Raw genomic sequence first — 14,214 nt, 5'->3', positions numbered from 1 at the left:
ACTGGTAGGTAGGAGTCGCGTTTAGAGGGGTCTGTCGGTACACCACCACTCATCCAAAAATGCACCCTTCCTCTTACTTAAAAACGACGATTTCCTTTTTGGAATGTCTCAATTTTAATTTTCTCCTTATTTTATATATTTTTTTATTTTTTTTTATTTTTTTATTTACTATATATATATAAATTTTTTATTTTATTTGTTTTATTTTTTATTTTTTTTATTTTTTTCTATATTTTTATTTATTTATTTATTTAAAAATACCTTACATTATTTCGGATTCACACTATCGATCATCTTTTTTGTCTCACAATAGTCATCCTTACCTCATCATATCGCTACTAACATTTGAACTTCGCTTGGGGTTGATTCGGAATGATTACATGAAAGATCCATTATCGCAGAAGAAAAGGAGATGATTACATCAAGACAGGGACAGTCCTGTTGATTAAGGTAAATATAACCGAGTTGGCTAAGGTAAATATCGCAGAAGAAAAGGAGATATCACATCACGCGACACAACCGAGTTGACTAAGGTAAATATAAAGAATATATAAATATGGGTATAAATATTTATACCCATATATTTTTTAAAAATATGTAATATATATACTTTAAAATATATATAAAAATAAAAACTAATCATTCATCGATGATAATAATATAAGGTGTAAATACAAGTAGAAATTCTAGTAAGTAAAATTAGATATGACATGCATATCCATGTTAGCAACCTAAGTATAAATGATCAATTGGTTAGTCACTCTAAAATATATCTCTAAATAAGAAGACATATATAATATAATTGAAATATTACTATTTACACTCCTTATTTACCATTTATATTTTATTTTAAAATTATAAAATTTCTAAACTACTCCTAAATACTTTATTTTATTTTTTTCTCCTCCTCTTATTATTCTTCCTTCTCCGCGAAAAACATAAAAAATGACGAACAAGATTGAACAACATCAACGTTATTGAGTATACTTTTTTATAATGTTGTTTATAAACTCAAATTTCTTCTTAGTTCATTTATAAAAAAAATTATAATATATTACTATTATTTATTTTTCATGCAACGTTTTTATTAGACTCTTATGTGCACATGACATGTTACTCCGATAGCATACTTCTTAGATGATCCCAACTAAGAATGTGATAATAAAGATAAATTTGTATGTATTTTTATATGAGTTGAGTTCAGTTACCAAATCAGAGTCGGATCGTATTGGGTTCGACCATTGTGATCCGACCCGATTTGACCGAACCTTACTCGAATTCCCAACAGCTTCGCTATAGTCTCCGATACCTACACATCTTTTCACACGAAAGCTGTTCACAGGCTATTCATTTCAACTTCCAACCGCTTCTTAAATCAAGGTTGCATCCCCTTTCTCTGTATTCATCCTTCACCCACAACCGCAGTCTCTCTCTCTTCCGCCATGAGCGCGTCCCCGTTGGCCGTCAGCATCAAGCACCCAACCAGCGACGAGGAAGACCTCGCCCCCATGCCCATCCGCCGCCACCGCCGGCGGTGCCTAATCTACGGTGGCTCCTGCGCGGCTGTCCTCGTCATCCTCACCGTCGTCATCGGCGCCCTCGCCCTCACCGTATTTAAGGTCAAGGAGCCCATCATGACCATGAACAGCGTCACCGTCCAGCGGCTGGCCATCGCCTCCGGCACGCCCTCCTCCACCGCCCAGCCCTTCGCCATCAACATGACAGTCGTCGCGGACGTGTCGGTGAAGAACCCCAACGCCGCCAGCGTCCGCTTCGGCGCCAGCACCACGACCCTCTACTACCGCGCCCGCGAGATGGGCGTCGCCCGCGGGCCCCCCGGCACCGCTCGGGCGCACCGCACCTTCCGCCTCAACGTGACGGTGGACGTCATGGCCGACAGGATCTTCGGCGACGCCAACCTGTTCGACGACCTGGCGGGGGGGAGCATCGCGGTGACCACGTCGACCACGGTGGGCGGCCGGGTGCAGGTCCTCGGGCTGTTCAAGCATCACGTGGACGTGACGATGAACTGCAGCATCACCATGGCCGTGGCCAATCAGTCCATCGTGGATCAAAACTGCGCGCACAAGGTTCGGCCGTGAAGACGACGACGACGGTACCTTCTTCCTGATAGAAGATAAGATTTTCGAGGAAATTTCTCTATTCTGTTGAGGAAAATCCTCTATTCTGTTAGGGAAATCCTCCTCTATTCTGTTAGGGAAATCCTCCCTCCTAATTTGTATAATTTGTATAAATAGGAGAAGGAACATGTTAATAGATTCAAGCTAAAGCTATTTCATTTCTATAATAAAGCTTCTTTAATTATTGTTCTTATCTTCTATTATTTATATCACTTCCCTTCTCCTCGTTCTTGTTCTTGTTCGCGTCGAGATGCAGGCCGCCGGTGAATATGACCACAATGGTTAGGTCCGTGTCAACGTTGACAGGCAGGGAGTGGGTTGACGATAAAGCCATGTGAAGACATTAATGAGACCAGTCGGACCTCATTCGTCAACGGCTGAGTCGGGAACGTGATCCCATCTCTGTTCCACATGATAACACGTTAATGTGATAGATGATGAGAGGATCATTGGGTACAGGAGAACAACTACATTACTGCAGTTTAAATCCAAGCTCGTCTTTCGACGTCTTGTTGCTTTCTTCTGTCAAAAAGCTCGAAAAGGTGGCGGATTTCCAGGGTAAGCGAACTGAAAAGCCTACAAGCGTGCAGAGGAGAGAGATGATGGGATGCACCGCACATTCGTTGCTCCACCATGTCGCAAAGAGATTCCCGAATTATGCTGCAGCTTTCCCAATGCCATGGGAATCTTTTGCCTCCCTCCCTGAAATGCCGTTCTCACCATTCATCATTGCATTCTCCATCTCTAATCACTGCCTCACACAGTCAACATAACGAGTAAACAACCGCTACAAACGACAGGGAGATAAAGACACGTTTTTTGCCCTTCTTTTTTTAGATGTTCGTATCGAAATCGGACGACCAGGAATAAGCGCGGCTCAGATCGCAGCTGTGATCGCCCATCGCACGGATCGGGTCGATGTTGGGGATATGCGGGAGAGTGCATCCACTAGAAGTCACCGGCGGTGAATCGATCCAGGATGGGGTGCGTCAGCGCTTGCGTGTCTTTGTCCGGGGCGGTGAACGAACGCTTGCAGTGCGCGATGGCGCTCTGGATCCCGTCCTGCTGCTCCAGGAGCGAGTCGTCGCGTCGCTGCGGTGGCGGTGAAGGGACCGCGGCCACGGCTGCTGACGCCGGCCGGTTCTTGCCTGGCCGCTTCCCGACCATCCTCAGCCCGGCTGGGAGTCCCTTGTCCTCGGCCACGCCCGCTGCGAGCGCTGGAGCTGCTTCCTGTGGCTCCTCCGCCCCGGGCACAGTCTTAAGCGGCGCTGGCTCTCCGGGACGTTTCGGCTTCTCACCCTGCTTCCTGGAACGCTTGATCATGTTGAGGTACTTATGGACGACTTCCCTCGCGTACCTCTTCTCCTCCGCTGCTACAACCGCCGCGGGGACGCTGGCGGCGGTGTCCCCCGGCGGATTTGCGACCCCGTCGGTGGTGGAGTTCCGGGGGCTGTTGTCTCGTGCGAATAGCGAGATGATGGGCACGTCTTCCGCCTTAAACTTGACGAAGAACCTGTTCTGATGCCGCTGAGGTTGCTGCTTCGGCGACGCAATGCCCACGGCGGTGTCCGGCTTCGCCGCGGTGGGTTTGGGCCGACGGAGCCGGGTTAAGAAGACACGAAACTTGGCGGCGGGTTTGAGGAGGGAGACTACCGGGACGTGGGGTTTGTTTTCGGGCTCGGAGGCAGCGATCATTGGCGAAGAGGGCTCCAAAGGAACGAGCTTTCCCTTGAAGAAGAGGCCGTCAGAGGGGGATAGACCCTCAGCACGGATGCCGTCACATTCTCCTCCTCTTCCGACGCCGCTGCCGACAGGGCTCAGCTCGAAGTTCAGCTCACCATCCGACTCCGCCCCAGAGCCGTCATCAGACCCGCCATCATCGACGGAAAGGGCGGTGAACTCGAGGTCGAAGAAGGGGCCTTCGTCGTCGTCTTCGCCGCCATCATCCGATGTCGCCGAGACGGGATGGGGGAAGTCGGCGGCGGCGGTGGAGATGGAAGAGCGAATGGCGGCGGCGACGGTGGCTCCGCCGCCGCCGTCGCGCCAGTACTTGAGGAGGCTGAACGATTCCATGGTCGGGAGAGCCAGAGGTGAAGCCGACCTGTAAAACTCTTTACTTCCTATTACTACGAGCAAGAGGCAAGCTTTTCTCACTGCGTAGCTTTCCCTCTCTTCCCACTCCTTTTTCTCCTAACTTTTGATGGTCGTCCAAGGAAAGATAGCGCAAAGGGGGTCTTAAAAGAAGGATGGAGAAAGAGAGAGAAAGAGAGGGACTGAGATACAGCGCAAGGGAAAAAGCAATGTGGAGGAGACGAGAGACAGAGCAGAGAGGAGGGTGCAAACACTGAATCGATGGCAGCAGAGCAGACGAATGATATGTTTCGTGCCATGACTTTTCCGGTGCACGAGAAAGAGAGAGAGAGGGGCTGTGTCATACAGTTTCATGGATATGGGTCGTTTGACTTTGACCACCGGGCGAGCATCGTTACGTATAAAGATTGCACAGTGACGAAGCCGTGCTGACCACGAGGAATGGAACGTCCCATCGCATGCAGCCCGTCCGATCAACATCAACGACGTGGGAAAGCTGAGCCCGATTCTTAAAGCTGAACCACGTCATCATTCGTGTATGCCTCGTACTATATACGATTGTGTACGACAGAGAGTATAAACTGGCAAGTCCAAAGAAGAATTTACCGTAGACAGAGAAGCAACAGAAAAGAACACCACCAGACATTCACCTGTAGAAATATATCTCACGACAAGCACAGACGGAGAGTGACGAGAATCAAACACCTGCAGTCAAGATTACAGACCAGCAAAATGGTCCCAAAGTTGTTTGACATTGGGAGAAGCAACAAAATCTATGTAGGAAAGTAACTTGGATGGCAATGACACAAATGGCAGACTTAATCCATACAGTCAAACTCCTAATAAACCAGAGTAAATGATGAGGTTACACCACATCTGAAAGAAAAAGGAAAAAGATCACACAAGCTACAATATTTACATTTTCACCACGTATTAACAGAGCTTATTGCGAATGGTGCGGTTTAAGGGGAGAAAACCTACAGCAAGCATTTGCTTCTCTAAACTGCACAGGTTCTAGAAACTACCATACATCACCTCATTCATTCAGGAGGAGGTACAGTTAAATCACAGGTATGTTTCAACCAGTAACTTATTGGAAAGATAGGTTTTTCCCAAACAGCTAAGTCACTAATCATATATACCGATATTGTGCCAGAGACATCCGAGTTACACAGGGAATAACACACCGAAGGACCCAAATTTCTAATATCAGACCCACTTGCCACCCATAATGTGTGGAATCCCTGGTTTGGAATTACCAACATCAACTTTGGAATTACCATCATCAACTTGGCTTGCAGAATCACCACCGAGACCTGCATTGCTAACAAGCATTGCTACAAGACTCCCACCATGCACTCTACCTTCTGGAAGAGAAGCCATCATAGAATTAAGAGGGTTTGTAGGATGAATATATTCTGTCTGATGAATCCCGCTCCAGCCAAAGGTCATATTCTTTCGATTTTCTATCTCCAAGAACCTATCAGGATCAACAATCTCTTTCATCTTCTCAGGTTTGCTGGGTATCTGATGCTCGGAATTCACAGTGACCAGTTGATGCCCACCATGGACACAGTGATCTTCCACCAGTGCAGTGTGTGCAGCACAGAGGCCGAGCTTCCCCCTAGCAAATCGGTCACAAGGGGCGCCATCAGTACCAATGTTGGACCCAGGTTGGCCCCACGTACAGCGGTTACCTCCCCCATGTGCCTTGCAGAAATCAGTGCTACCCTGAGCGCTCTTTCCACAACCCTCAGTCTTGCATCTCTTACCACCACCATGACGTACACAGAAATCTGTCTTTCCTCTGGCACTTTTGGTGCAATTCGGCACAGCACACCTTTTCCCACCACCGTGAGCTACACAGAACTGGGTACCACCATGCACGCTCTTTGTACAACCACCTTGAAATGCACAGCGCTTCCCTCCACCATGTGCTTTGCAGAAGGGTGTGCATCCTTCAGCCCCTTTCGTGCAACCCAAGTATGTGCACCTCTTACCTCCACCATGTGCCTTGCAGAAATTTGTGCTGCCCTGTGCACCCTTCGCACATTCAGGATATTTGCAACGCCGTCCACCCCCATGGGCGATGCATAAGCCAGAATGACCTTCTGCACTCTTGGTGCAATTCTCTCTTTGGCATCTCTTGCCACCACCATGTCTTATACAAAGACCAGATTTTCCTCTTGATGCTTTAGTGCAGCCTTCGTGGCTGCATCTACGGCCACCACCATGAGCAATGCAGCAGTCGGTGCGGCCTTCAGCACTCTTGGTGCAGCCAAGGTACTGGCATCGCTTGCCACCCCCATGGGCTTTGCAAAAGATGGTTCTGCCCTCAGCTCCTTTGTGACAGCCATCTTTCTGGCACCTCCGACCACCACCATGGGCTATGCATAGCCCAGAAGCACCCCTGGCTCCTTTTGCACATCCTGGAAACTGACAATTTTTTATGTTACTATTGCGTTGTTGTGTTTGAGTAACCCCGGAAGCGGCAACTGAATTTTTCAGCATTTGAGTCATGGTTGAAGAAGAGCAATCTTGCTGTTCAAGACAAAATTTGGCATAATTCATTCCATCAGGGAAAAAACTACTAGTTTTATCAATGCTATTTATATATGGCAATAATTTATTCCCATTCTTCCAACGAGATGATGTAGATCCTTCATCAAGTGCTGACATCTGACTAGCAGTTATTGGGTTGTCCAAGATATAATCATGATGAACTGAGACTGGAGTTACACCAGTAATAACTGATTCAGATGGGCCTATGGATAAACTTAACTGAACGTCAAAGTTAGGCTCAATATTCATCATCTTTGAAACAGCAAGAGCAGGTTTCTTTGTGCTGTCTGTATTTTCACTACCAAGGTAAAGATCAAAATTTAATCCAAGATCCATGGAGGACCCGTCGTCGGTTTCCTTGACTGAAGACATGGTGCAAGCTGTTGCAGAGCTCTTCTTGCTGCTATCTGAAGAACTTGATGGTCGGCCTAAATCTAGGGCTAAGGAAGCCTTTCCCATACCACTTCCATCAAAATCACACCACTTCCTCTTTATCCCTTTTGAATTTAGAAAATCCAGACAGGCTGAACCAGGAGAGCCAATCCGCAATGTGGTATCAGTCTGATTTTGAGCCAAAATCCTAAAAGCATTTCTGGATGGGACATTCAAACTATATCCAAAAAGCCCAAGCCTATCATCCATAACAGCTATTGGCAGAAAAGATCACAATCTCAACAAAATCTTGACAGGAAAAAACAAGTTGCCTGACTTCCGGGGCTGATTATGTTTAAGAATCAAAACAAGTGTTCATGGTTTCTGAGTCATTGCAACCTCCGCTAACAAATCCTGATGTATCACGACGATCCATCTACTAAAAAAATTGACTAGTTGTTTATGTACTTAGCAGTCGCTGAAGCTTGGCATCAGATCATGATATTCAGAAAACTGGTACCATCAAGGATGATCAAAGCAGTCAAATTTTCCTGTCGAACAAACTAATTAGAACATGACTCGCTAAAATTAGGGGAATCATCTAATTAGTTTCTGCACAAAACCAGCTACAAGAGTAAATATACAACAGAAAAATTCACCAGCAAATCTCATTAATTCCCAAGAAAAAGCACAAAAAGAAGAAAAGAAAATACCCCTACGAAAGGATAATAGACCAGGAAGTCAAATATCCTAAAAAAAACATCCAGTAAAGCTGATTCCAAAAACTTAACAAGTGCATAAACATTCCATCTCAGGGAAAAAGTGCTCCTTCAAATTGGAAGTTACATAGTAAGAACCACAAAAAACTAAAGATTCATTATGTAGTAGTTTACAAGGTTGAACACCATACTTGCTAGTTTAAATTGGTAGCTGATGCAAGAGCTTAAAGAAAGAGTGTGTGTACATCAGCAAATTTCTATCTACTATAATAAAGTGATACATAAAATGAAGTAATATGACGTCTTTCTATCTGCTATCTTAGGTTGAAGAGATGCAAGAGATTTAAAAAAGTGACAACCATAGCAAACAAACTAGAATCAAAGAATCAATCAGCAACTCATCAAGAAATTTTTATAATGCCACGTATCCCAGCTACACCTGATGTATACATAAATGTAACAGCTATTTAAGTGCTAGATCAAATTTTAAATCCAAGAAGGCACCAAAGGACTGGTCAAAAGGGAATACAAGCTAAGTGCCTAGTGTGATGTGCATCAGACTCTATAAAAGGCAGGATTACAGGACCAAAATGTTTCTGATTGGTTACCGGGAGCTACATATAGCTACATAACTATGCATGTATGTGTACAAAATTAAATTGGAACACCTACTTCAAATAAATCTCTCTGACCATATGTTTTGATAATTTCTTACATCATGTAACCTTTTGCTTAAAGACAGGTTAAATTGAAACGCAGAGGAAAAAAGGAAGGAAGTTTCATTATCTTACCAAAATTTCAGACAACCATCATATATTAGAGAGTAGATACAGGGCATTCAATTTGTACTATATCAGGAAGTTCGTAGTTTTTCCTCCCACAGTTTGTGCTGGTTTAGATTAACTAAACTAACTAATCAAATTTGTGTCATGTGGTTGTCAAATCACACAGGCTTTTATTTCAATCCTTTCTTTCTCTATCTTCTCCATGTGTCCCTTTTTTCTTTCTTCTTTTCTATCATTTATACTACCGAGAATCAATTCAGTTATGTGATCGTCTAACAAATAATTTGATTATTCTGGTGGTCTTGTATTCTTATAGAAGCAAGTCCATTATACTCTTTCCTGTCGACAGGAAAGACAAGCCTTATGAAGCAGAAATATAGGAAGGGAAACCAAAATGGCACAACACAATACACCAATATGCCAAATCTTGAATAGTAGGTGATGATAAGGCACAAACATCATATGAAATATTTAAAAAATATAAAAATGTCAAAGCTCGAGATTTGCTTAATAGGGTCAGAATATCGAGTTACACAGCCTACTAAATAATAACCAATAATTAACTAGCATCCCTAAGCTATTCGTTATGAAGAAAATAATTTCATTAACATAGTATTTCACGAATGTAGATGACCCCAAGTCATTGGGACATAAGTGCAGATTCTTGTCATCGTAGATAAAATTGGCAAAATCTTACTAGAAATAAATGCCATTGTGTTAGCTTCATTAATCACAATCTAATGCTAAATGCCACAAAAGAACAGATCTAATGAAACATGCAACTTGTATATAATTAATTCATGCAAACAAAGGTCTCTCAAGGTATCTACAACGAACAGAGTCAAAAGGCTTCACTAATTGTTCAAATATCACACATTTTAAAGAAATGTTCGATATGTATCCAGAAGAATCTTACAAGTATTATGTTTCATTTGTACCCAAATAAAACAAACAATTCAAATTTCCATGTTTCCTAAGGCAACCACTGCATAAGGAAACAGTGCTTCCTTAATCTGCAGTATAGCAAAGGAATTTTCTGAGACAATGAGACAACAGTCCTTTGCCACATCAAAGCAGACGGCAACTATCCGTAACAAGAATTATATGGTCCATGTAGAAGCACCTATTAAAAAGTAAGCCTATCCACATTATATGGGTTTATTTAAGTCTATTTTAATTGTTAACCTATTGACACTACAAAGTATATATGGTTTGATTCTCTTTGTCTCCTGTTCTTTAGGGTAATACAGTTCTCTTGTAGAATAATATATTGGCTTCTAAAAAAGTTGGTCACATTCTTATTTCTCTATAATAATGTTGTAAATTTAACACACACAGAAATTATGAAAGTCCTAGAGAGACTTCCCATTCTTCAGCTTTACAGTAGTCTCTGTGATACATTCCCATGCATAATGCCTTGAACTTGTTACTGACTAAGCCTATCCTCTTTACATTCTCAATGCTTCTAAGAGAATCTTGTCATTCTTCCATCTCTCCGTCCTGTTCCTTTCTCCTTTTTAATCATCTATTCCTCTTTGTGTTACTTCCTTAAACTATGCTAGACTTGGATTGTTGAAAACTGCAAGTTCTTCAACTCTGCAGGCTGCTGAGTCGCTTTTACTCGAATATTGGGCTATGTAAATAAGAAAGCTGCTATTTGACAAATATAAGGAAAAAAAGATGAATGAAACAAAACACAAACAAACTGCCATTTGACAGTAATGAAGAAGCAGGTTTGGGCAGTCCTTATGTGTTTTCGGCATGATATTAGCAAATAAATAAAAAAATAAAATTCTAACCTAAGAAACCAACGTTTCCTGAATAGCTTGAGTTTGATCTCATGTCAAACTCTTAAAAAAAAGAAAATCTTGCTCAAAGATCTGAACTGTCCAAAGTAAACTCGTACCATCCCAATCAATACAAACCAATCAATACAATTGGATAAAATCAAACAAAATAACAATTTAAACACACAATCTAAACACACGAAACTTGCTTTCCAATTGGGAGATGCTAGAAGTACAATGAAAATGATCACATGTTCTACAATGACAAGATAATATATCACCGAGATCATTAAAAACATTATGGTAAGATAAATCCTTTAAGAAATTTAATTTATATAATCGAATACTCACAATATGCACAAAAAATAAAGAAAAAGGTTTCTTAATAAAATCAACAAGTAGATACTAGATTAAAGCTGCTCAAATACTTGAAACATACTTAATCAAAGATAAAGAACCTGATACATATATGCTAAACAAATTCAAGATAACTATGAATCAGCCAGAAGAGGATCTCATAGTAACAAAGTCTAAACAACAACATAAAAGTCAAACTGACAAGATTAAGCATGCATGGATCTTGATTAAAAACTAGCAACCTCTCAAGTTGCAATCAGCTTGAGAAAGTAAACGAACCTCGAAGACTTGAGGAAATGATAAGCAACAGATAAACCCAGACCTCGAGGGAATACAGACAGGCGACGACGGGAGAATCTATCTGAGGCAGATAAAAGAAAGAAAAATAAGCAAAACAAGTCTAATACTTCAAGCTTGTTCACCATAACACAATATAACTAACAGCCAATAATCTAACAAGATCTACAAACTCATCTGGATAACATTCAGATTTAGTGATACCAACTTTAAGACGATCTCGGTATATCACTACTTCCCTTCACTTACCGGGCACGGAAATACACGGAGAAAAATCCACAACGTCCAACAATGAACAGAAGCCGAAGACTTTCTTCTAAATCCAAAACCACAATAAAAACACAAGAACAAATAACCACAAAACTAATAAACAATTGTCTTCTCTATAGAATCGAAGCCTTCCGACCAACAGTATCACCGATATAGCACAAAATCCACATCCATCAGAGGCATGGAACGAGAAAATTACATCAAAACACCAAATTTCTCAGAACCGAGTGCGAAACGGAAAGGAAGAAAACAAAGATCTAGGACTCGGCTATAAATAACCAGAAGTCCGAGACACAAACATTAAGCGACAAAATGAAATGGAAAGGCACCCAACATCGAATCGAGGATACCAAAGAACAAGGAATCGAAGATCCCCAGGGGCCTGAGATCCCAAGCAAAGCGGTAGAAGCTAGGGTTTTCTTCGTTTCGTTTGCTTTCTTTTCCCTGTCCCCTTTCTCCGTCAGCTTCTCTCTCGGTCTTGCGGACGACAGCGGAAACCACAAACCACACACCGAAGAGAATCGAAGACGCGACGCGGATTGGGTTAAAGGGCCGATTTTTGTTTCGCATTTATACCCCTAAGAATATTTGTATTACCGAACATATTTGTCAAAGTTGAGGTTTGCATTTGCATATATTTCCCTGCGGGTGCAGTATGATAAAAATACTCCAGCTTTTCTTTATGACGTCATAATTATCTCTTGTTCTTTTTGGTGGTTTGTAATTACCTCTTCATAAAACAAAACATTAACTTGGTGCATATTTTATTATTTATATATAGCCGTCTGCTGGAGCACGATAAGGAGGGCGGCGCACGATAAGGTCATTTCCCTGTGTCAGATTCAACGGACGCGGCGGGACCCATTTTAAATTTTTTCTACTCCTTCTTGACTGTACCCAAAATTACTCGCATGGTGATTGGTAATAATGACGCGACGAGAGCTTTTTGCTGGAGGTAAACTTGGGTTGATATCAATAAATTAAAATGAAAAGTCCAATATAAACTCAATTTACTGTTGATGAAGAAACGATCATTGGGCTGTGGGATGGTGGATTCCACCGTATCTACCACCCACCGTTTATGGATTCCTTGGGAGATTCTTCTGTCCACTATTTCATGACTCACTGCTCTCGCAACTTGCTACAATATCTTTTCCTCTATTCTATTCTATTGAGATCATAATCTTATTACCATCAAGTTTTTCTTTTCTTCCATTGTTTACTACTTTTGTTGTTGGTCTGACTCAGGTACTTGTGAGTGATTCAAGCATCTCTCACTATTTTTCTGGGAAGAAGTGGGGTTAAGTGACCTTTTGTTTCTCTCTCTAGTGTTGACGAGGATCTCCATTCATAAAGGTTGAAACCAGCAAGCAATGAGAGCTGTAAAGTTGGAACACTCCTGCAGATTTCTTTTTTGGTTCCCATCAGATTTCAGGGAATTGTGCTGTATGTTCTTCGCTTCATCTCCACTAGTGTGGATTCAGCCATCTCCCCAACTGTGTTAGAGACAGAATGAAGAGAACAGTGGCATGAAGATGAACAAAAGTTTGGACCATTAGCAAGTGGGCAGTGCAGGGAATTAGATTCTAATTCGGCGGTGGGCATTGGCACACAGCACTCACTTTGCTCAGCATATCTTCTTAAAAGAAATAATAATTCTAACCAGTTCAGCCATTTCAGAGCAGATGTGGCCTTTATTGGTTTATGCAAATCAGAGTTTTATGTGCATATTTGTTTTTTGATGATGCATCAGTCTTCTGTTACATGAAGGAAAAACCTTTCCAAATAAACAATAATCACATCCACTTCATGCTTTAGGTGCTTTTCTAATCTGGAATTTAGATATCCAAGTTTCAGTCCTCTTCATGTTATCTTGCACTTGAGTAGATAAGCATCCATCTTTAATGTTTAAACTTGTGAAGTGTCAGTAGCTTCACAACACACAACAAATCTACAATACTTGACTACAAACAAATCTTCAGATCAAATAAAGGTTCAGATTAGGTAATGCATCTGCGCTTACCAAATGACTGTTGTTCGTCAATGGTTCACTCTTTTTCTTGGTTGCATGACCCTTAAAAGATGCAAATAAAAGAAAATTCATGGTATCTACAGAGGACCTGAATGGTTTTATAGACCAGTGGTAGACTGGAGATGGAAACCAAAACTGAAATTTCTTGGTGAAACATGTGTGCAGAATCAAGAGATAAAATAAGTTTCTGGATCATGTTATTTTGGTGGAATTCACTGACAATTAATTGATGAATTGCACAGCTAGTCAACTATTTTGTTTGGTCTCCTGCAAGCTTGTTCTTCATTGCCCCAAAAGTCCAAGCTAGTTTATTCATGTGCTGCCTGTGACAGAGCTCTGTTCTGATGTCATTGCTCTTGCTAAATCCTGAGTGTTCTCCAAGAAACAATCCTTTAGCTATGATCTTTTGTTAGTAACAGGAAAGAACCTATGACTTCCTCTTGTATAATTAGATTAATGATGAGTACTGTTCTCCCTACTTTGTCCCCCACCTAATCATGATCTAATATGCAAGGTGCAATCATTATAAAATGCATCTTGCCATTACCTAATTGATCCTGACAAACAACTGAGTATGAACCTGTTCACCAAGTGTGTGGCAATTCACTTCACTAAAATCCACAGATGAAGAAAAGAGGTGCAGGCAAGCAACATCCAACAACCAAGTTTATTGTTTAGTGAAAAGAGTGATTCAGATTCAGAATTGACCTTTGGATTAATCCGACTTCCTTTTCTTCCACATCAGAAACACACATGCATGGAACCCATTCACACTTCACATCCTCCCTCTCTCCTGTGTTT

The 14,214-nt window shown here is 41.9% G+C and overlaps 3 protein-coding genes across 4 annotated transcripts; 1 reads left to right on the top strand and 2 right to left on the bottom strand.

Moving 5' to 3' along the window:
* Nucleotides 1-1,351: 1,351 nt before the first annotated feature.
* On the top strand, nt 1,352-2,334 carry LOC135650684 (uncharacterized). The gene has a single exon (XM_065170210.1). It carries the CDS (start codon nt 1,443-1,445, stop codon nt 2,100-2,102), a length of 660 nt encoding a protein of 219 aa, XP_065026282.1. The 5' UTR covers nt 1,352-1,442; the 3' UTR covers nt 2,103-2,334.
* A 606-nt stretch (nt 2,335-2,940) lies between these two features.
* On the bottom strand, nt 2,941-4,927 carry LOC135651108 (probable membrane-associated kinase regulator 2). The gene has a single exon (XM_065170903.1). It carries the CDS (start codon nt 4,212-4,214, stop codon nt 3,090-3,092), a length of 1,125 nt encoding a protein of 374 aa, XP_065026975.1. The 5' UTR covers nt 4,215-4,927; the 3' UTR covers nt 2,941-3,089.
* Nucleotides 4,928-5,033: 106 nt separating this feature from the next.
* On the bottom strand, nt 5,034-11,918 carry LOC104000817 (uncharacterized). Of its 2 annotated transcripts, XM_009422954.3 has the most exons (3): nt 11,732-11,918; nt 11,094-11,175; nt 5,034-7,717 (listed from the first exon to the last, which is right to left on the bottom strand). In XM_009422954.3, the coding sequence occupies exon 3, from the start codon at nt 7,434-7,436 to the stop codon at nt 5,442-5,444; it is 1,995 nt and encodes a 664-aa protein (XP_009421229.2). In that variant the 5' UTR covers nt 7,437-7,717; nt 11,094-11,175; nt 11,732-11,918; the 3' UTR covers nt 5,034-5,441. The 2 variants fall into 2 exon arrangements, with proteins under 2 accessions (XP_009421229.2, XP_065026974.1); XM_065170902.1 differs by lacking the exon at nt 11,094-11,175.
* Between the last annotated feature and the right edge of the window lie 2,296 nt (nt 11,919-14,214).

The sequence above is a fragment of the Musa acuminata genome, chromosome BXJ3-10, assembly GCF_036884655.1.
Source record: "Musa acuminata AAA Group cultivar baxijiao chromosome BXJ3-10, Cavendish_Baxijiao_AAA, whole genome shotgun sequence".
NCBI classification, from domain to species: Eukaryota; Viridiplantae; Streptophyta; class Magnoliopsida; order Zingiberales; family Musaceae; genus Musa; species Musa acuminata.
This window is presented reverse-complemented; position numbering and strand designations above follow the sequence as displayed.

Bases quoted from the DNA above. Each gene is read 5' to 3' on its own strand.
- LOC135650684 (XM_065170210.1), top strand. From the start codon at position 1,443: ATGAGCGCGTCCCCGTTGGCCGTCAGCATCAAGCACCCAACCAGCGAC.
- LOC104000817 (XM_009422954.3), bottom strand. From the start codon at position 7,436: ATGGATGATAGGCTTGGGCTTTTTGGATATAGTTTGAATGTCCCATCC.
- LOC135651108 (XM_065170903.1), bottom strand. From the start codon at position 4,214: ATGGAATCGTTCAGCCTCCTCAAGTACTGGCGCGACGGCGGCGGCGGA.